At 47.0% G+C, this 23,023-nt stretch overlaps 1 protein-coding gene across 1 annotated transcript in view; it reads left to right on the top strand.

The window, feature by feature from the left end:
* The window catches only part of LOC135396809 (uncharacterized), a 43,520-nt gene that overhangs the window by 11,327 nt on the left and 9,170 nt on the right, over positions 1–23,023 (top strand). The window contains exons 5-8 of the mRNA XM_064628002.1: positions 2,696–2,772; positions 7,432–7,572; positions 12,649–12,830; positions 17,126–17,338. Coding sequence (XP_064484072.1) covers positions 2,696–2,772; positions 7,432–7,572; positions 12,649–12,830; positions 17,126–17,338 — 613 coding nt within the window. The remainder of the gene's footprint in view (positions 1–2,695; positions 2,773–7,431; positions 7,573–12,648; positions 12,831–17,125; positions 17,339–23,023) is intronic.

Raw genomic sequence — 23,023 nt, 5'->3', positions numbered from 1 at the left:
GTTTCCTGCAGAGTACTCGGAATTCTCGAAAATCATTTCATGGTCTCTTTAATCTGTTTTACCTTGTATAAAACTTTTGAATGAATCGAGAGAAATAAGCAGTTTGCGGGACTGAGTGGAAAGTGTCTCCATTACTGGACGAGTGACATGGTTAACTACTGCGTGGCTTCTTACTAACTGTAGATCTGCCGCGGGCGCCGTCTGCATCGCCTTCTAACCCCTTTCGCGCGTATAGAGGTAGCCAGAGCCGTCGCGAGGCGAGTTTGCGCCCGGGGCAAATCTGCAGCCCCCCCCCTCCCTTACTGCCGTCAGAAGCCTTGTAAACAAAGAAAAGAAAACGCTCATTCGCACTGACGAGACCGTAAATTAAAATTCTCTTCCTACTTCATACTGTCCAACCTACCTGCCATGGCTTGCCGTCCAGCGCCCTCTCTGGCGAGGGCGCCCGGGGCGGCTGCCTCTCGCGCACCCTTGTCGCTACGGCTCTGAGCGGTAGCTATCATCCCTCATTTCTGCCAAAGTACCGGCAAAACTTCATGTATGTGTGTTTGGTAACTTAACTGTGGAAACAGCACTCCTTGAGAACCGTACAGAAGTATTAATACATTCTCTGTGTTATATTCAGGAAACAAGTGAGTATTTAAAGCGTTGCAGCATTGTGCGCTGCACTCTTATCTTTTTTTTGCGAATATACCTAAATGCATTGTGTCACCCAACGTTTATTCGATATTCGATTCCCTAGTCTTCCGATTCAACGCAATTCGATTTAAAAATCTACTTGTCGGAACATTACGGCATCAACGCTGTTTATCCCAGGTGGGATTTAGCCATTACTTCTGATCACCGTTATCAAAGTTAATTCGCTAGAAATTGAATTTTCCGAACTCCGAATATAACTCCGAAATTTGCCAAATCAACCTCGCGTTTTTTATTTATTTTACGGAAACAAAGCGCGCGCAGGATTTACCCAATTCGAGCACAAAATACATTCACTACTACAAAGACAGCCGAAAAAAAAAAAAAATCCGAAAGCCGTCCTTTCGGAGAGCGCAAATTGGCGACCAAGCTCAGTTCTGCGTCAAGATAATGCGAGATCCGGCGAAAGTAAAACTGTCACCCGGTCCCTGTTTGCCGTTATCAGGAGGAGGTTGGGAAAGGAAAAGTGAAATTCGATTCGAAAAAGTGCCGCGGGAGTGCAGCATGAGTTGACGAAAACGCTGCACCTCTTCCGGCATCCGTGAAAGATGAAAGATGTTCCATTTTATGTTGTTCCTGCCTCAGAACATCAGTGCTCATGTTCAGCAGATCCGTGACATCGAGATGGGCCGATCAGATATAGGGAGATGGGCCGATGCTTGCTTCGTGGGTCAACAAGACAATACACGCTAAGAGAAAAAAGTAGAACTTTCTACCCGTGTGGGTAGAACTGCGTTGCAACCAGAGTTGTGCTCAAATGAGTATAGAACTGCAAGGGTACAAACGTTTCTATACGACTAGAATTTGTAGTACTAGACGTAGTACAACAGTTGTACTCAAAACAGTTCAACTGTTCCTATAACACGTCTGAGGGAACCTGGCTGTCAGCATCTAAGCGAGAATCCATCCATCCGTACTGCAGCTTCAGCCGCTGTACGGCAAGCTGGCGTCTATATAGGCAGCGTGCTGTTATGTTACATGTGAGGCTTGTCTGCACGTGCTACAGGATAGGACTGCAGATAATTTCGACTAGGCTTTGGCTAGGAGCGTGCTATGTGGTGAAGTTCTGTTTTAACAGTGTAGGAGCGTGCTATGTGGTGAATTTCATTCAGTGTAGCTGGAAATCGTGTGTTATGCTCTATAGCACACTCTTAAAAATGAACTTTTTAAAAATGAACGGGAGGCGTACGCCTTTTTGTGACAATTATGAACCGCATAAGTGTCACAGAAAAGGCGTACGCCTCCCGTTTTCAACAAATCAGGGTAGATAACGATATCATTCATCATTCGAGATCATGGTTGGCTAGGAGCGTGCTGTGCGGTGAAGTTCATTTTTAAGAGTGCCCGTATAGCTCCACACTCTTAAAGCAGAACTTCGCCAGGTAACACACTAAGGACTGACCACTGCAGACAATGGTACCGTCATCACTCCTGATTTGTGGAAAGCGCGAAACACACAACTGTATAAGTGCCCTCAAAGGCGCCTCCCGTTTTCAACAAATCAAGAAAGAGAACAATACACTGTTAAAACAGAACGTCACCACATAGCACGCTCCTAGCCAACCATAATTCCGAATGATATCATTCTGTGCATTGATTTGTTGAAAATGAGAGGAGGCGCCTATCTGGGACAAGCATAATGTGTCTCTTCCCATTTTCAACACATCAATACACAGAATATCATTCGGAATGATGGTTGGCTATGAGCGCGCCATGTGGTGAAGTTCTGTCATGCAGTGGGGTTTTGTGTTTCAGACTTACTTCAAAGTGCAAAGATGCATATTTCGGGTAGCTCGTTATTTTTATCCAATTGCGCCTTGAGTTAGCATTAATGAGGTATTTCCCCCACAGCGCTCGTGTGTGGCTGCATGTTGCTATAGATAGTGACTGTAACCGGTTATATGCAGTCCACCGCAAAGCTTGTGTCGATAAACAGCTGAAAGCTTCACTGCGTGCACTTCATTGTGATTTAGCATTAACAAAAAAAAAACTATTTCAGTAAGAAAATCGGCTTGGCTTTGGCAACGATTTTACTCCTTGCTGTCATTGGTGCTATCCTCTACGCCGTCGTGGGAGGTGAGTGTAAATTATGCGTGATAATTCCCTGACATCGGACTGCGGGGACTTTAACACTCTAAGCAGTTACGCAGTTACGTTAATTGTCACAAGAAGGCGTACGCCAGGCACTTTCCACAAATGACAAGATGACAAAGGTGTGAGTTTGTGCAATGGTTGACTTGCAGTGTGCTATGCGGTAAAGTGCGCGCTGTAAGAATGCACGCGGCACAATGGACCTTTTTTAACACTCTCGTCATATCCTATAGCGGCTGTCCAGTGAAATACTCGGCGCGCGTCAACACGCAGCCAGCGCCATCTATTGAATATGTAGGGAACCCTCTTTGGCGCTGTCAGGGTCACAGCGCATGCGCAGAAGCGTTGCAAAAGTTTCGCTTCTTCGCTCCAGTTCGTGTCAGTCACGAATAATGCGCGTCCTGCAGTACCCGAATTGTTACCTTAAATTATTTTCGCTTCTGTGTCAGGTATTCTTTCGATATCCGTTTATGCTTCTGTTACCGTTACCTGTTGCATTTCCGGTACAATACCGTTTCTGTTACCTTTCCCCGGTAACAAACGTAGAAGGAGGTGTCGTGAAGCTCTGTGGGGAACGTCTCTACATTTTCCCCAAGTGGTGAGTATAAGCAGTGCCAATGTGGTGTAATATCTGACGCACTTGGCCCGCATTCTAGCCGTTTCGACGAATTATTCGATCAAAGCGTTCGTCGTCCCTGCCGATTATTAAATCATTGGTTCATGAAACAAGACATTACGCAACCCGTTCTCATGCCAACTTATACCCGAGGAATTCGACCGCAATGAGATTTCCCTCAACAGTATGCTCTATTGCCAAACTGTGCGTAGTAATTTGTTTTGCATTCGTCGCTGTGTAAACGGTATTTGGAAAACACCTAACTGTTGCTACTGTTTCGAATGGAATACACCGGCGCTGACATGGTGCTTTCTGCAGAACATGCCCTTTGAAATGTGCTTTTTATCAATACAATCAATATCAATATACCAATTACAATGACGATAAAAAAGCATCCTTCTGTAAAGTGTGGGCGAAGCCAACAAGACATTTACACCAAAGAGACGTCGAAGTTGTACCATAAACTATCGCCATGCGGGTCCTTTTTACGTTATAGCCGTACCTTTGAACCTACGCGGTGGAGAAAAATGGCATATTTTTGCAGCGACAGGTATTAGTCTAGAGTGTTCGCTCACGAATATAAATTCACAGCAGCCTGTCCTAGGTGTATGAAGACCATTCCGTAGATAATTTGCGGCTACTCATGCGTATTCTGGTGTTGCACACGTTCCCACAGGTCGTTTGTTTTCGCGTTTAAGATTCCATATGGTCAGCGCAGTATGGCCTTGTCCAAGCAGCAGAACATCTTGGCCCAACATTGGACCAATATTGGCAATGCCGGCCCAATGTCGGTCCAAAATTGGTCCAAGATGTTGTGCTGCTTGGGTGGTTGCTTTTCCGACCATCGTCAGTCCTCATCAGCCACCATCCTTGCGTATATCAGGGTCTAGAGGTTTAGCCAGCGTGTTTTGCACTCTGTACATAATACATGTTACTCCTAAAACAGAATGTCACCGCAAACTCGCTGCTATATAGCCAAGCCATCATTCCCGAATGGCATCGTTTACTCCCCCGATTTGTTGAAAAGGAGAGGCGTACGCATTTTTGTGACATTTACCGCGTGTAGACACTCGAGCGCGACATCCTCACCGAATATTCTAGTGGAAGGGAACGAAGAAGAAAAAGAAACTGCGCACGGAGCCGGAATATCGTGAGTGGCAGACGACAACGCCAGCGTCTAGTCTGCTCACGACCTACTAGATTATAACTAGGGTTCCGGGTTTTCGGATTTATCCGAAAAAAGCCGAAAAAGGTACTCCGGTAAAATTTTAAGCAATTCGGATTAATCCGAAAAACTCCGCTTGGCAGATGCTTTCCCTGATAACCGGGTTATTGTTCTTGGCCTCTTTTTGTGTTACTGATACCGGCCCCACCGCAACATAATAATGGTTTTCGTGACCTAGCGTTTTCTTCGGCGGTCATCTCGACCACTTGAAGATTCACCGCCCAGATTTTTCCCCAGTCTGTTTCCCGATTTCTCTGTCCTACACGCGACCTCAGCACTAAAATAAGCATCGAACCGAGGTCATGCGGAGTGGTCTTTTCGAAAGGCCAACTAGTTGCAGTGCTGACGACAAGATGGAACGCAAGCGAAAGCTGCCCTGCGACTACGTCAAGGAGTACCTTGATTTCGAGGAGTTCACATCGTCCCGCGATCCGCGTCCCGCGCCCGAGCCCGCGTCCCGCGCAAAGTATTGAGGAAGCAATAACTTGACCGACGAGTAGCGCCACCGATAACTTCCAAATGCGGCGCTGGGTAGGAGTGCCTATGACATGGTCGTTATAATCTAGTATAGGTCGTGAGTGTGCTATATGGAATATCTTGTGGCGGTGTCGCAGGATATATTCCCCACGGTTAGCAGTGCGCGTGAAAACACGACGTGACAGCAGAAAGCTATGACGTTTTTAGCGTGTTCCGACGGGGTATTCTGGGGAATGTCGCTCGAATACACGATAGCTGTCACAAAACCACAAAAACGCATACGCCACGGCTTTCCACAAGTCAGGGTTTCCGCACGGCTCTGGGTGGTCGTAGAGTCACTGTACCGGGGGAAGAGTACCGCAACCGCTCCGCGTCGTCTGCTCCGGCAGCCATATTGCTTCCAAGCCGCCGCGGATCGCGTGTTAGGATAGCTGTATTCAGTGTTACATCGCATTGATTTCGCGGCTGTGCACCAAACATTTAGTGACTTCCTGTGGTGGGACTCTGCTAATACTTAGTGAAACAGGGCACAAGCGTCACTACAGTATAGTTTGTTGTCTTCTGTAGCTAACAGACGAATTATGTTGGCGCGTGTTCGCCTCTAAAAGGCATCGTCGAGTCTCGTTTGCGCTCTATAGATCAGTTTTTTTTTAGTTCACTTGTTTTGTGGACATAAAACTATAGTGCTCGTGTGCGCAGCTTCAGGTTGACATAAATAACCTCCACCAGATTCTCATCTCTTAGCAATTAAATTTCTATTTCACACGTTCAATGACTATGTGAATGCCAACGTTTTTTCACGCGCATGTAAAGTGCTGTGGATTGTTCTTCCAATCCCCCGCTCCAACGCAAGCAGTTAATCTTCCATGAGGAGTAGACCGTGAGCTTCAAGTCACTACATTCCGCGTCAGCCTTTGCTCGTTTCTTTTAAGACTGAGACCTCGTCGAGGGGACCATCACATGACTTGTCTGCAGGTTTTTCCTGCGCATATTCCTCGATGCTCTGATCACAGAAATTTGTGACGGTGTTGTCTTCCTCTGCAAAGTTGATTCACTCACAATTGCAGCTCAATATTTAGGAATAGTTTTCATAAGTTTCAATAGTTCTCATAGTGCATATCTACATATATTTCGACGCATTACCATCCTCCACTCCCCCTTGATCAATATTTAGGAATAGTTTTCATAAGTTTCAATAATTTTCATAGTGCACATCTACATATATTTCGACGCATTACCATCCTCCACTGCCCTTGATCTTACACTAGGTTGTCATCAACTTCAGTGTGCAAGTCTTTTGGTGACTCCTCGGAGTACTCTGCGTGCGAAGAACGGGGGATAGGACCCTTCCTCAGCCTCGTAGGTTCTTCACTTCAACTTCTTTCGCATCTCCTTGTCCTCGAAGTCGTCGCGTGTGAAGTGGTCTTGATAGTGGCGTTTTGTTAGCACCGCAGGACAGGGAACTCAATGGGAAGATCCAACAATCACTACTTCGATACGCCCGGCTGTTCTTCGCACAGTTGAACTGTTATTCAATACTGTGTGCAAAGATGCAATGAAAAATAAACACGCCACGAAATTTACCTCGCTAAAGCGTGTGTTATTCGTAGGCGTGAAGTTCTTCCGGCAGGTTCTGTGCCGATCTACGCGTCTCGTCACTTTTGCCCGTCGGAATGCAGAAAAATGCTTTGCCTGACTCTGTCCCGTTGCAGCACAACATCCAGACATGGTTGTTCGTAGTTCCTCAGCTCTCTGAGATCCATTTCACGTACGAAAAACCAAGAGCGGCATACGAACGTACGCGCACATGCGTCCCAGCTATTGCGTTCCCCGTAGCACCCGTAGACCCGGCAGGAGGTTGGAAGCAAAGAGGAGGAAAACGCACCACGTGACGCGCCTCGGCGAATGAGTAAGGCGGCGGCACGGGGAAAGCGATTGCGATACTCTTCCCCCGGGTACAGTGACTCTAGGTGGTCGGCGTTCAGCGTGCCGCCTGGTGCCGGTTGTGAGCGTATGGGCAATAATGTTCGGATCTTTACGTCCTGAGAAAACTATGATCACGGTGATCGGTTTATGGATTAATTGTGCCCACCTGAGGATTCTTGCGCCTGTATCTCTGCACACGGCGGCACGGGTGCTACGGGCAGGTAGAACGGACACTACTAGACGGATAACACGGATATTGCACACATCAAGCAGGATCCAATAAAAACAGCTGCTGCTCGAACATCAACGGCTCGTAATTGACAGGACGTCTCCTGTCCCCGTTATGACATTTGCGTTCATGACTTGTCAATAGCGGACTGACTTGTCTTGTCTGACTTAGCTGGCGCAGAAGTCGGGGAGGACGACAATGCCCCAGGAGGCGGCAGTGCATCAGGAGGCGATGATTCTTCACCGTCTGGAGATAGTTTCCCGTCCGGTCCAGCAGGAAGTCCCCCGGCACCAGATCCCCCAACAACGCCTGGTAAGGTGATGTGCTGGTAAGGTTGCGGAGAGTCTATTTGGCTACAGAGTAGCCGTCCCGATTGGTTTTCCTTGGCAGTTAGCCGTAGACCGCCCGCACCACAGCTCTTAGTGCGATAGCATTATTGGGCTACCTCGAAAATCCTTGTGGTCTGCGCCGAAAACTCAGCTTGGACGATAGATGGTGCCACGGGAAAAGTGGACGGGGAAGTGTTTGAGGTAGGGTATTCAACGTGACTCCTCCCCTTCTCTCCCAGGCTTGTGCCCGTTACTCGAAAAAATAATTGATTACCGTTACTTTTACGGAAAGAATAATTCATTACCGTTACCAATTACTCGACCCCAAATGTAATTGAGTAACGAGTAGGAAAGTGACGCGTTACTCCGGTCGTTACTCTGCATTCATGCAAATTATATCCGCCTTTGTGTGCCCCAGAAAAAAAAATAAGAATAAAAATAAGAAAGTCTTAAGGCAAGCTGCTAATATTGGCAGCGGCATTTGAAAGCTTTTTTCGAAAGAAATCCACACTGCAAATTGAACAGAAAACTCTAAATATTTTCCAATCACGACTGTAATTGCAGTGAAAAGACGCGGGGCGACGCCTGGTGGGAAACAATTCGTCGAGCAACAGTATTGCATGTTGCATGTCCTCAACTACAGTGCCCTAGAAGAATGTAGTGGAAAGAGCGGAGCCGGTTTCAGCCCAATAGCTAAGGAAGGACGAGCGGACGGCCGCTGCTGGATCTCCTGGCGCTGCTGTCGAATTCCCGAGGAGAAACGTGTGAAGCGCTTATGACCGCTGCAGTGTTTTTGCTGTGTTCGCGTGGTTTGCGTGATGCTTTGGTGACTCAGAAATAAGGCGATGTGTGACGCATCAAAATAGAGAACCTTCCTGTAAATTTTGCCGGTATTTGAGTGTGCTAGTCCTCGATGGAGAAGAAGATGATGGTAGAGAGGCATCGCTTCGTGCCCTGCTGCAATGCTGGCCCGATGTTGCCGGAAAATTCCTGTCTAAATCAAAGTGTGACATGCATAGAAAGTTGTTGCTTAGTGACAAGAATGATGTACAGAACCTGCAGGCATCTCAGCTGAAAGATAAGCGGGGCAGGGATTTCCCTATGTTCACCCTTCTATATTCTAATATACTGCGTTCTAACGTAATAACATGTACAAAGAAAACGGGAAACCTGTGCAGATGTGTCACCATTGTGGCACGATACTTTACGTATCTAAGAAAAATTCCGTAAGCGGAACCTTCACCAGGCTTACCCCCCCCCCCCCCCAGCAGTGACTTTCTGGGGAAATCACTGAAGGGGGGCAAGGGGAGCCTGTTATACACACCAGACTTTATGCTAAGGTTCGTGGAAAATTCGGAAAACGTGCTTACGACCTGCTTCAGTACGCAGGAACTTCACCATGAAGGCATTATGGAAGTCAGGGGCGGATCTAGGATTTTCCCGAGGGGTGGGGTCCGCTATGGACAAGTGCCAGGTGCATTCTGGGATTGGTCTATTGAACCCCATGTTCAGGTTCGGACCCTTGGACTTCCCCCCCCCCCCGGATCCGCGCCGGATGGTCGTCATTGCACTTCTTCGTAGAACACCGTGTTCTGAACACGATATGATGCCATTGGTTGCACTGAACATTGCAAGCAAATGAGTGCTGAAGTAATGGCATTTTATGTCACCACTAGAATTCTTTTTTTTTCAGTCGCTGAATTGAGCCAAAGCACAGAAACGTGACTGTGCAAAATATTTGAAGCTCAGTCGCTGCACATAACTTGTCTTTTTTACCTGCCAGTAAAATTTTGTTCTTACATTATGTGCATCTAATGTTGCATTTAATTGCAGTTTTATTGTGCTTTTTATATTCATACTCTGTGGACGTAATAATCTTGTGTCTTATACTTCTTGTTAGCCAACGTTATAGCTTTACATATAGCTATATGCTTTACATACCTAAACGCATAAACTTGTTTCCCTCATTGCGCGTGCTTCCTGTTTTATGTGGCATATGCCAGTAGACTATGTCATGTAGTAAAAGTTTTTGATAAAAGTAACAAGAAATAATTGACAGAGAGACACGCACACACAAATAACAGTCCTAGGGAGGGAGATAACCCGGTATGCCAGCGCCAGTTCCTACTCGGGGTAACTACGCCAGCGCCCCCCAGCGGCATCCGCCTCAAGAGCCTCACAGAGGGAGCGTCGCATTTTCCACTACAATATTCTAGGGCACTGTACCTCAACCCTCTATCGGCTAAGTCAGAGGCTAAGTAGCCGGCTTGATGAACTTTCGTTGAAAAGTTTGTTCAAGCGAGATAATTCCTGACATATATTCTCTCAAAATGCTATAACATTGGTACATCGTGGAAATGAGTAACAAACTGTCAGCAGAATCATCATGAGAGTCACCTGCGCAAAAAGGCACCACGTCCCCCAAGCCGACGTGGTGATGGTAGCGGCCCACAGATGTCGCTGTACGCTCCCATTGTTATTGGCATGTTTATGTTCGCCGCCGTACATGGCGAGAACTGCGGAGTTCGTGTCGGGTCTTAGACACAGGGTTGCCCATAATATTAAATCTGAATTTTCTAAAAAAAACTACGATGTGGATTTGAACGAAATTTGTGGCGTTTATATACTGAGCACCCAGGCTATCAAATGCGCCAGCAGTATCAAATTGTGTGCCGCTGCTTTACAGTACCTTTAACAGCGGAATAGCTGAAATAACGCGAAAAACAAAAACGTGTAGGACAGGTAGATCTGTACATCTACTGTATTTATCGCCTTGGAAGACGTTGACCCAATTGCGGAAGAAATCGCGTGGAACTTCCCCATGAGTCACTAAAGCTGCAAAGCTTCAGGTACCTCCACACGGGTGTGGAAAGAGATTATTAGGAAGAGAAACCCTGAAATTCCAGAACGTTATTAAAGTGGCCTAGGCTTGCTATGGTAGAACGACCCAATAAAGCCTGACGGCACGAGGGGCTTGACTTGGGGCAGAACATCTGAAAAGTTAATCTCTGCCGGAAAAGTAATCAATTCTTTGACGCGAAAAAGTAATTGATTACAAGTAAAGCAATTACTAGTAACGCGTTACGCACAAGTCTGCGGCTTCTCTGGTATTCATGGCTCTGCGTGCGGGGCGTCGCTTTAGAAACCGCTGGCGGCTACCTGTCGGTACCCCCATATATAGAACATGGGCGTACCGAGAGGGAGGCAAGGGTGGGCCGTGCCCCCTTGAGCTCCAAGGTGGCTTGTAAAAATGATGCATTCTTTAGTCATAGGTCGGCATGATTATTCTCAAATGTCATAATACGAACTTCTGGACACCCGCATGGTCCGCTGCACCAGTCTCCATGAACATAATAGGTTTGGAACAGAAGGAACAGATATTCTCATTGGGACAACTTCGTAGCTTTTATAATTAAAAAGTTAATTATTGAAAGTTAATTAAGACATTGTCTTAGGAGTTTGCTAATGACCTCCTAAGGAGTGCCCTTCAGTATAGGCTATATTGCAATTGATTTCATCTCGGAAAAAGTGATATATATATATTTAAAAAATATGTTCACACTTAGCTTGGACACCCTGTATATTCAAGGGGGAAAAATAGACGGAGCTCTTTGGCTGCACGTAAGGTGTACGTTCGTAATTGCTCAAACGTCGCCACACCAGTATGGACAGCTGTTTCGGCCTTCTTGAGCCATCGTCAGCAGTACGCAGGCAGGCAACGTTTGAGCGGATGGCGTCAGAAGGTCACGTAGCACGTGATTCCTCGCGTCAAGGTGTGCTAATACACCACTCATAGCCCAGTGCCAAGACGGCGAAGTATGTAAGGAAAAGAATTAGCCGGAGCTCTTTGGCTGCACGAGTGTATGTAAGTGCTCAAACGTCGCCACGCCAGTACTGGACAGCGGATTCGGCTTTATTGGGCCTTTTTCCTTACATACTTCACTGGCTTTGCACTGGGCTTTCAGTGGTAAGTTGCACACCATGACGGGAGGAATCACGCGCTACGTGACCTTCTGACGCCATCCGCTCAAACGTTGCCTGCCTGCTTAGAGAGGCTAGCAGGAAGGAGTGGGGGCCAGGGGGGTTAATACGCGTCCTGGGCCCCATTCAGGGGAAACTGTGCCGACACCAAGACAATGTAGTTGCCGGCGCAGTTGACGCACCACCACCCCCCTGGAAAAAATCCTGGTGGTGCCCCTAATCATAAACGCATATAAGTGTTACACAAAGCCGAACGATGAACTATGAAATTATCATCATTAATGAGAACTTTTGGCTATCGTTTTGCTCGATACATAATGGGGGGGGGGGATATGTTTATTATATATAAAAAAATAAGAGGGAAAGGTTAGCCACCGGTATGGCGGCTTGCTATTCCCATAATGGCACGATACAGTACGATAAGATTCCATTACAACAGCGTAGCAACATTAAATCTGCTCGTCTAGAGAGCCGTGGAGCTATGGATCTCTGAGCAAATGCATGACCAGGGGGAACTGCATTCCATGAATTACATTCCGCATGCATACGAACTGCGTACGTTCCACTGCATTTCGCTAACCTTGAAAACGATCCCTGATGGAATCCACGTGTGGGACGTAGGATGCATGTAATTCACTCGGTTGGTATGGTACCCTCGTGAAGCAGTAAGGAATTCGGGTCGTTTATCATATCACCAATGACGGCGCTGAATGCCGCAGCGATGTATAGGTTGGAACCGAAGTGCAAAGACGTGCAGGACAATTAACAACGTGTTGTCGCGTGTGTTTGTGCGCTTCGTTCCCGATGTGCGCCAACCACCATGAAGATGGACCAAAAGCCAGGAGACATGTTTCTTTAATAGTATGAAGTAAACACTGACTTGCAAGGCAGTGTTTGCTTCATACTATTAAAGTAAGTACGCCAACCATCTACCCCCCCCCCCCCTCTTGAATTTTCAACGCTCAGCCGCACTGCGATCACATGGTCCCGCTACATTGTCAATCGAACATCAAGTTGACGCGGGTGCTTCATCTCCGTTGTTGGTATGACTGCCACAGTTTCACTCTTATGATTGCAGCACCGCCAACCACACCGCATGTACCGTACAACCTGCTCATGTGCACCGTAGGACCGCATTTCCGTAAACCGGACCAGTACAATGCGTTACCGTGTGACTACTTCATATATGACAGCATCACGCCCACGAGTGTCGGACTGGTTGCTTCTCAAGAGCAGCACTCCTGGATCGAGTTCCAAAAGGCAAGTTCCTCACTGTTCTTCTGGGACCCTATTCTCGCCAAAGTAATCGACCTCGATTACTTTGTGTCTTTGCCTTGTCATTGGTCGTTACGCTAAGAAGGCGTGACGACCAATGGGAGACGAGACACAAAGCAATCCAGGTTGATTATATATATATATATGTATATGTATACCGGGTGTTTCAGTTAAATCCCCGGGCTAAATAATTCGCGAACCAATGCACCAATCGAATAACTTCCTTTTTTACAAGTATCTGTCCAATACCGCCTACAAGATGCGCACCGCGTGAATGAGCGGGAGGCGCTCATTATTTAATTCTAAAGCAGGGCGCCGTCGGCATTAAAATGGGTACTACCCCTTCTGGGACCTTCAGTAGATACCTTTTAGAGAAAAATCTGCAACCGAAGCGGTCATTTGTTGCAGTAATTAATTGGTTTTGGTTTACATATTTTTGTCGCGGCTGGTCGCGGTGAAGCACAAAAGGACGCTCTTTCACTCCCATTTCCACCAATGAATTACGTCCTTACACCAATGAATTACACCAATGCATTACACCAATGAATTACGTCCTTTTGCGCTTCGCCCGGACCAGCCGCGACAAAAATACGTAAACCGAAACCAATTAATTACTGCAACAAATGACCCGCTTCGGTGGCAGATTTTTCTCTAAAAGGTGTCCACTGAAGGTCCCAAAAGGGGTAGTACCCATTTTAATGCCGACGGCGCCCTGCTTTACAAGTTAGCTACCAGCTCCGGTGGCGCAGCGGTAACGCGTGCGCTTGGAGACTGGGAGGTCCGCGGTTCGAATCCGCGGGCCGGCTGTGCCGTCTGGGGTTTTTCCTGGGTGTCCCTCAGATGTGTAATAGGCGTATGCCGGCACAGTTCCCCTGTAGTCGGCCCATGGACGCAGCTATCCTCCCCCCGAGCGGATTCCGTTCGGTCCTCCACTTCACCCTTTCCTCTCCTCCTCTCCACCACCTTTCCCTTCCCGAGAAACATGCCGCCTAATCAGGCAGGCAGACCTCTCGGGTTCCTCCCAACGACACTCCTCCTCCTAGAGCTTTTTTCACGAAACTCATTTGAATTTTTATTTAAATAATGACGCCTCCCGCTCATTCATGCGGTGCGCATCTTGTAGGCGGTATTGGACAGGTACTTGTAAAAAAGAGAGTTATTCGATTGGTGCACCGGTTCGCGAATTATTTAGCCCGGGGATTTAACTGAAACACCCGGTATATATATGTATAGGGCTCCTGTGCACAGACCAGGGGTCGGATTCAGAAAAAGCTCGTGCGACAGAATCTGTCGTAACTCCGTCGTACAGGAAAGTTACGACGAAGTGTAGATTCACGAAGGGCGCGCGTCGCAAAATCTTCGCAGCTTACGGCGGAATCCTGCGAGAGCTCCCGAGCAGTCTTGCGATGAAAGATGGCGGCGTATTTGGCAGCGGTGGATTTGGAGACAGCAAACAAAGACTCCGTAATACGCCACACGCATTACACTTTGCCACAGAACCTTCGAGACCATCCCCGGAGCGTCAATGACGAACTTTTTTGCTTGATAACCTTCACCAAATGCCTCAGTTTTGTGCTTCGTAAAATCAGATCCCAGGGATTTTTCAAGTATCCCCTACACCCCGCTAAGACACCCCCCAAAATCGTGTAACATCCCTCCAAATTGTCTGCAAGAAATGCTAAAAAAGCCATAAAAGCTGCAAATATGGGTGCCGCACACCCCTTGCAACCCCCCCCCCCCCCCCCGAGACGCACATACTGGGAATCCTGCTGGGCCGTCGAACGCGTTTCGCCTGTGATTGCATGGCATCCATTACGGTTACCGAAAGACCGAGAGCACATGTGGTAACAGCACAATAATTGGGGACGGACGATTATTATTGATGAAAGATGAAAGTCACTGAAAAGGTTAGCCAGCTGTAGGGATCGAACCCACATCTTCTGGATTACCGGTCCAGGGCTCTGTATCTGTCCCTTTCTGTTTCTCGTTTCTCTCTTGATTATTATTGGTACGATTGCAGATTTTCGTCATCGTTACCATAGTGAAAACATAGTCTCGCACCCGTTGCCTGTTTCTCTCCTGGAAACGTCCTCTTCCTCATCAAAGGGGGTACCCTCTTCACTACGATAGCTTTGTGAATCATGCTTACGTCGCTGGCGTACGCGCTTCGCAGGCTGCGACGTCTTAGCGCATCTTGGCGTTACTTACGATCGCGTTTGTGCATCCGACCCCAGGTCCACGAACCTGTGAACATGGAACGTGTTCCGCGGAAAAGTGAAGAAGAAAGAAAGAAGCTCTGGGCCAGTCGTATGATAGCAACAGTAGTTTTGCAAACCACATTCAATAGCCTCGTTCCTCAGGGCATAGATATATCGTCTAATAAATCGTTTTACGAATACATGCCGTTTTCACCGCTTCCGGTTTGGTGCCAAAACGACATCCGCTTTCCCAGCCAACATGCTCGGCGCCGGCCACTGTGCCGATTGATAGTTCAATTTTTTTAAATTACTATTATTATTATTTTATTTTTAAATATATATATATACATATATTATTTTTAAATTTTTTAATTAGCGCCGCGAAGCAACTTGAGCGGCGTACAGACGTGGACAGGCGTCCTGGGCCGACTTCAGGGGGAACTGTGCCGACATTCGCCTGGAAAGTCTTCGGAAAACCTAGGGAAAACCTCAGGCAGCACAACCGGTGACAGGATTCGAACCCGTGTCACCTCCCAGTCTCGGCGTGGAAAATGATCGTCGTAACCACACTGTTAAAACAGAACTTCACCACATAGCACGCTCCTAGCCAACCATCATTCCGAATGATATCATTCTGTGCATTGATTTGGTGAAAATGGGAGGAGGCGCCTATCTGGGACAGATTATCTTGTCCCAGATAGGCGCCTCCCCCCTGTTTTGAGCAAATAATGACACAGAATGATATCATTCGGTATGATGGTTGGCCAGGAGCGTGCTATGTGGTGAAGTTCTGTTTTAACAGTGCACTATGCCGCGGGAGCTGGTACACTCTTAAAAATGAGTTTCACCACATCCTAGCCAACCATCATCCCGAATGACAACGTTCTCACCCCCGATTTGTTGAAAACGGGAGGCCGTGCCTATTTGGTGACACTTACGCAGTTCATAATTGTCACAAAAACGGCACACGCCTCCCGTTTTCAGCAAATCAGGGGAGAGAACGATGCCATTCGAGATGATGGTTGGCTAGGAGCGTGCAATGCGGTGAAGTTCTGTTTTAAGGGTGTAGTTATCGCTTCTGATTTGAGGAGCGAGAGGGTCGTATATGCCTTTTAGTGGCAATTCAAATTGCCACAAAAAGGCGTACGCCTCCCGTTTTCAACAAATCAGGAAATCGAAATATATAATTCTGCATGGCGGCTGGTTCCGAGCGTCGTTAGTCCCGGAAGTCTTCGTGGCACCGGAAGTTGTGGCGGGGGCTAGTTTGTGTTTACCCGAGAATGTCATGTGATACGTGCGTTTCTGCACACAAGCAGCTCAAGCGTAGAGTCACTCTACTCAAGCACATCCAGGAGCTTCAACGCCAACCACTGCACAGAATGATAGCGTTATCACTTGCGAACTGAGGAGAATATTCCTCTGTGACCATTGTAATACAGTGAACCCTCGTTAATATGACCCCCGATAATCTGACATACGAGCTTTACGACCATACTCCTGGGGAACAATGCAGTGAAACCTCTGCAAACCTTCCCCGTTAATATGACCATTCCGCATTTTGACCAACATTTTCGGGAACGACTATGGTCATAATAACGAGGGTTCACTGTATATGCAGTACTAAAACGTTAATAAGGTATTGACCAATGTTGCACGAACGGACTGTAATTCTACAAAGTTTGTAGCTTTGGGCTTGAGCTTCGGCACTTAGCACGCTCCTAGTCAACCATCATTCGGAATGATAACATTCTGTGTCCTGATTCGTTGAAAATGAGGCGCCTATCCGGGACACATTACACGTGTCCCAGATATGTGCCTCATTCTGTTTTGAAGAAATCGGGACTCAGAATGACATAAATCAGAACGGTGATTGGCTAGGAGCGTGCTATGTGGCAAAGTGTACATAGGGGTATTACACGATGACCTGTGTTGGTGCCTTCCAGCACCACAAGCCTGTATAGGGGGGCGAAAACTGCCTAGAATTTTGTAGAACGGGCTGACGCTGCTCAAATATGACTCCTGTTTAGTGGGTGTGTTGCAGTGATTTCTATGTCCACCAGTCACATATGGCTCGCGTTTCAGATGACCTGGGAAGGGGACAAGGTTCCACGTGCTGGCGTTGCTTTTTCGGGTCATTTCATCGACAACACTGTGGCTGAACTTACAAAAGCTCCCGTCGTCACTTCCCTGAAGGCGCTCTTCAGCAAGAGCTACACGACGTTTGGGGTACTCAACTACATTGGGAGCCGCACCACGTTTATAGCCGATGCCCCGAAATTTAAGAGCATCTTCGAGGTAAGTGACTGTATCATAACTAGTGATGTCACGATCTTTTTGCGAACCTGCGGTTCGACTGCGAACCTGGTGGTTCGCAAGGTTCGACGCACCTTCGAATTTCTTGTCAGTTTCGCAAAGCTTTTTTTCGTGGGGCCTCGGATGACAGGTAAGGACAGGACAGGTGACGAAAGTCGTCCCCAGACCAGAGCCGACTAGTGTTTTGGCTTCGTGGTAAACGTAGTTTGTACATTTAAGATTTAACTGCTAACAGTTTTGCGCCGCTGTCCTTGCGTGCTTTGTTTTTCTTACCGACTGTCTGTTTACTCTGCGAAGGTGTATGTAGGAATGCTAGGTGGTACCGTGGTAGGCGCAGGTAAGTTTCTGTTGCTAGAAAAGTACATATCGAAGGAAAGCTAACTGATTCATCGAACATACCGTACAGGAGGACATATTGTCTGATGTGATTAAGCCTACGTTAGACGAGTGCGGACCCACTCAGATTTAGCACTGGGAACGAGGCATAGACGGAAGTGCAGCTGATGCAGCAACGGTCGTTTCGCCGGCCGCAAGGCTTCTGCCATGGCGCACCGACCTAACCAACGGCTTCGCCGTCTGTTAGTCTAACCAACCTAACCTCACTTCCGGTCAGCCTTGTTCCCAGGATTACGGGCCGAAGTGGGAATTGTCGACGTTAGACTATTTACGTTTCCGTGCAGGTCACGGCAGCGCATGCGCAGTGAAGTCGAACTTATTGCGAATTTTTCTGAGAAAAGTTCGAAAGTTTCGAACTTTTGCGAACTCGAACTTTGCCAGGTTCCTGACATCACTAATGATAACGCATGTCGTAGGTGCCATAAGTCAGTTACTGAAAAAAAAAAAGAGTAACTAATACCCTAGTCAGACGGCAAACCTAAGGCCGTTAGCGGAACGGCGGTTATTTCACCTGTAATCCAACCATCGTTTCGAATGATATTGTTCTCTGCCCTGATTTGTTGAAAATGGGAGGCGTACACCTTCTTTGTGACAATTATATGCAGTTCATAATTGCCACAAAAATTGCGTACGGCTCCTGTTTTCAACAAATCAGGCAGAGAACAATGTCATTCGAAATGATGGTTGGACAACAAGTGAAGTAACCGCCGTTCCGCTAACTAGGCCGTCTGACTAGGCTATAAGTTAAAGAACAAAAACGCTATAGGGAACTGACTTGGGAGGGAACATATTGCCTTAGCTGAGTACCTTAGTTATGCTGGCGTATTCCATTGGGAGAGAAGATTTTGCCCCGCGTTGGGTGGGGTTTGAGTGCATGCTCCCGGCGGGGTCACACGGCTAACAATCATTCTAGGTACGATGCACGCGATGCGCATAGCACGTGAGCCCGTGCTTTCCTTGGTTAGCTTTGGCCTCGTGGGTCAAAAACTATTGCTCTTAGCAAACGTTTTGCCCTTGCACACTCTAAAAACTGAACGTCACCGCATAGCACGGTCTGCGCCAACCATCGCCACGAATGATACGGTTATCGCTTCTGATTCGAAGACAGAGAAGGGGGTACGCCTTTTCGTGTCAATTATCATATATCCAAATTGACACAAAAAGGCGTACGCCCCCCTCTCTCTTCGAATCAGAAGCGATAACCCTGTCATTCGTGGTGATGGTTGGCGTACAGCGTGCTATGCGGTGAAGTTCAGTTTTTAGCGTGCACCGCCAATGAAACATTCAGCGTCTGACACGATTCTGCCAATGGAACAGTTTTTGTCCCTTCCCGGGGCAAAAAATTTGACCCAGCTCTGCCAATGGAATGCGCCATTACAGGTGTAAGGGAGACTTTGCACCAAAAACGTGTTGAGGTAACAGTGCGACATCAATCCAGACCATATGATATTTCAGTGAATACAATTTCCTGGTAGAAAAGGAATATTTTTCTTCACTGGGCTTCACCCCACCGATATTCCTCGGCTTTCTGTAGGTTTTGCTTTTACCGCTGGCGAATATTTTAGAACGAAATCGAGGAAGCAGATGAATGGTCATTCATGTGGCACGAAGAAGTTACAAAGCGCGTGCACGAAAAACACCGGGTGGCCCGCACGAGACTACCGGTGACGTCACGCATGGCACAGTAGGTACGAGAGGGAACCGCCTCCAGTTTCGGTTTTGTTTTGAGCTTCCCAGCTCTTTCGGCAGCTAACGAGTCCCCGACTGCCAAACCAACTTTATTTCTCATATCGAAAGAATGTAGCGATCTTACTTACAGTCTTTATAATAGTTGTCCCGGAGTCTCCCTTTAAAGGAATTGTAAAGTGGAATATAATCGCAGTGTCTTAAGATAACATTATGTAGAACTTCGCCGCGTGATTACTATATAGAGAGCGGATTTTTAGGCACTAACAGAGGGCGCTTTTGATCGCATAGCACGCAGTATGTCGAGCATCATTGCATATGATATTGCTCTCTTCCGATAAGCTGAGAAAGGGGGAGCACCCCATTTTATGTGTCCAAGACGATACGATTCTGAAGGTTGGTTGGCTTACACTGAACTTCACCGCATAGCACGCTCTGCGCCAACCATTACCGCGAATGATAGGGTTATCGCTTCTGATTTGAAGAGAGGGGACATACGCCTTTCTGTGTCAATTATCATGTACCCCTGACACAAAAAGGCGTACGCCTTCCACTCTCTTCGAATCAGAAGCGATAACCCTATCATTCATAGCAATGGTTGGCGCAGAGCGTGCTGTGTGGTGAAGCTCAGTTTATATAGTGTTGAAGAATTTATGCGAGGAAGAGCGCTACCTAATAGTGCCTAAAAATCCGCTCTATCATGCTCTCTCTCTCACACACACACACACGCATACACACGTTATCACCCCTCAGTTCGTCGTTTTAATTTTGAGCACTTTTGGAAACAAGGTGGAGAACCTCAACGTTCGCAAAGGACAAATTTTTAGTCTGCCCCGGATTGGCGGACAGACATCACGTGAGACTGAAGTACAACAAAACGCATTTGAGACACGTTACGGATTACGATTAGACTTCTTTTCTTTTTTCTTAAGACGACAGCAACTCTTGAAAAGTTCGGTTTAAACTGTTAACGGTTGTAACGTGCGAGTTCCGTGCCTATGAGAAATATCTGTGCGATCTGCGCCATCTGTAGCCTTTTTTTCTTCGCATCTCTGTGTCGTCTGTTCCCTTCATCGCTGTTTGCAAAACCTCGCATCTGAATGCCTTGTTTGCAGTGTGGACGCAGCAACGAGTTTTAGTGAATTGTTGTTCCTCAAACGGTCTGCGAACGATTCCGCGGACGACCAATGATAAGAGGAAGTGGCGCAGAACGTAACCACCTGACTGGGTCGTGGCAAAACCGTTCGCGAACCGTTTGAGTGAATACGATTCACTAAAAACTAGCTAATCATTCACGAGCACTTGCTCTTCCGCAAAGTCTGTGCAAAATGTGTTCCTCGACCCCTCACTTGTGACCAGAAGGGAGCGCGCATGGCAGTTTCTGAGCAGCTGCTGAATCGCTTTCAGTCTGGAGTGGACGTGCAGTCTGAAGGGAACGTGCAGGGCACAATCGCAAACTAAACGCTACAGACACTAAACACTGCACTAAATTACAAAGTGGGCATCTTAATACAGATGGCGAGAGACCTTACACGTGTGTTTACCTCCTCCAAAGAAATCTCTGATAACGCCATAGAGAGGCTCTGATGAAGCTATACAGGTTATTAGAAGGCCGTTTGTGCATATAGTCACTAAATAGGGGTACAGAGTATTGCATTCGTTTTCCGAACCGGAACCGCCGTTCAGTGTCCCCGATTGGGTCGATTGTGTCACATGGTTTCTCCTTCCATGTTGAGTCCCAAACCCAAAACAGGTTTCTTGGGTTGCGAGCTGGCTCGACTGCGGGTTCTCCGGTGGAGAAGGGGAAGATTGGCGTCCCGTTGGCGTAATTCCAAAACACTACCCAGTGCAACAGACCGTGCTTTCTCTACTCTTAGCGGATGATAGGTGATGCTCTGGCAACCTACGTTGCCATGGCGACGACGAGACGCCACTGCCTTCAGAGTCGTTTCAAATATCCTTGGAGGAAAGAATGCAGGGATCTTTCGTCAGCCGGTACCCTTCCACTTCTGCGGCCGAACTTTCTATAAGCTGTGTTAAATTGCAGATGTTGGCAGCGTGGTGCTTTCCAAGTGGACTGATTGTGTTAAATCAGGACCTGTGATTCACGGTGGAAAGAAGGATACTTCATCTTGGTATGGGGAGAGAGTGGTCAGCCAGTTTTAATGGCTTGGTACTCCTAAGGTAGAATACAAGCCGCGCATAGGCCGTCGACGAAGGCAGACTTTTCATGTTCATTATTTGAATTGAACTGAGAAAAATGTGTCGTGCGTTTGGTACGCTAGCAGAGCCAGCTGAGCTGTGAAGACTCGTGGTGCTTGTAGTGTGATCATTTCCATCGAACTGAGATGATGGCGACATTTCGGGAATCGTGAATACATTACTCAATGTTATAGGCGTGAAATGCCTGAAGACTGTGATATCATTCAGGCAAACTGCTAGCGTAAATGGGAGGTACACGCGTGGGCAGAAAAACAGAATCAAAACGCAAAGGGGATGCTTACTTTAGTTATGAAAATAATTTCATATCACACAAAGGGCACATATGTGGCAGTTTTAATTTCCAGTTGAGAATGGTGCACCATGTAAAAGTGTCACCATATAAAGGTGTCAGTGAAAAGCGCCGACGTATGTTTCAGTATTGCTCTATAGCAACTAATTGCTGAGTATGTCTCAGATATAATTTTGTGTACGACGCGCCCACTGCTCTCGCACTGCTCGTCGCTTATTTATAAGTATCGCAAGCTGGAATTCGGTCAGCGAACATGTTCAGTTCATGTTCATGTTCATGAACATGTTCAGTAGCACCCAACCTCCCTTTGTTATTGTTATTGTTATTTTACCAACCAACCAACCAACCAGAACAAGAAAAAAAAACGCAATCATGTAAGCTTTCTTGTTATCGGTGTTTATACTCTCCGAGGTGTTACGAGATAGAGCAAGGATAAGTGACAAAGAGAAGTTATCTTGTTATTTTATTATGTTGTAAGTCAATTTAATCTTGTGGTATACTGTAATTTGGTTTGGCGTTCATTTTTACCGTACTTTGAGAGGTCTCAAACATTGTAAACACCGAAAACCGAAAGGCGGCTGTTCGTGCTGACGTAACAGCGAAAATATAGTAAATAAAAAGACCACAAAAGTTCACAAGCTCTAAGCCAGAAGTTGCGGACCATTGCTCGTCATTTTACGCTACCACTACGTCTCTTGATACGATATATGTCTCAGCTGATATCTTGCATGGTTCACAGTTAAAACATATCGCACGACAGGAAATCGAGCCGTTTCTGATGTCATTGATGTAATCGTACGTACCAAATAAAAAAACGAAACAAAAACAATGCAGACTCAAAAAATATCGCTGACGAGACATCAACTGGAAAAGATATCTGCTGTCTTTTCCTCCATCGAACTCGGTGGAAATGCAGTAGCGTCTCGGCGTGGCCATGGTAACGCAGGTTGCCAGACGATCGGCTATCGCCCGCTAACACTGCGCGATCCGTTGTACAGGGTAGTGTTTTGGAATTACGCGTACGCGGAAGTAGCGACACTGAGCCACACCGGCGAGCGAGGCCGCCATCTTGG

The sequence above is a fragment of the Ornithodoros turicata genome, chromosome 6 (assembly GCF_037126465.1).
Source record: "Ornithodoros turicata isolate Travis chromosome 6, ASM3712646v1, whole genome shotgun sequence".
Taxonomy (NCBI): Eukaryota; Metazoa; Arthropoda; class Arachnida; order Ixodida; family Argasidae; genus Ornithodoros; species Ornithodoros turicata.
The sequence above is the reverse complement of the archived record's forward strand: the minus strand, read 5'-3'. Positions and strand labels throughout refer to the sequence as shown.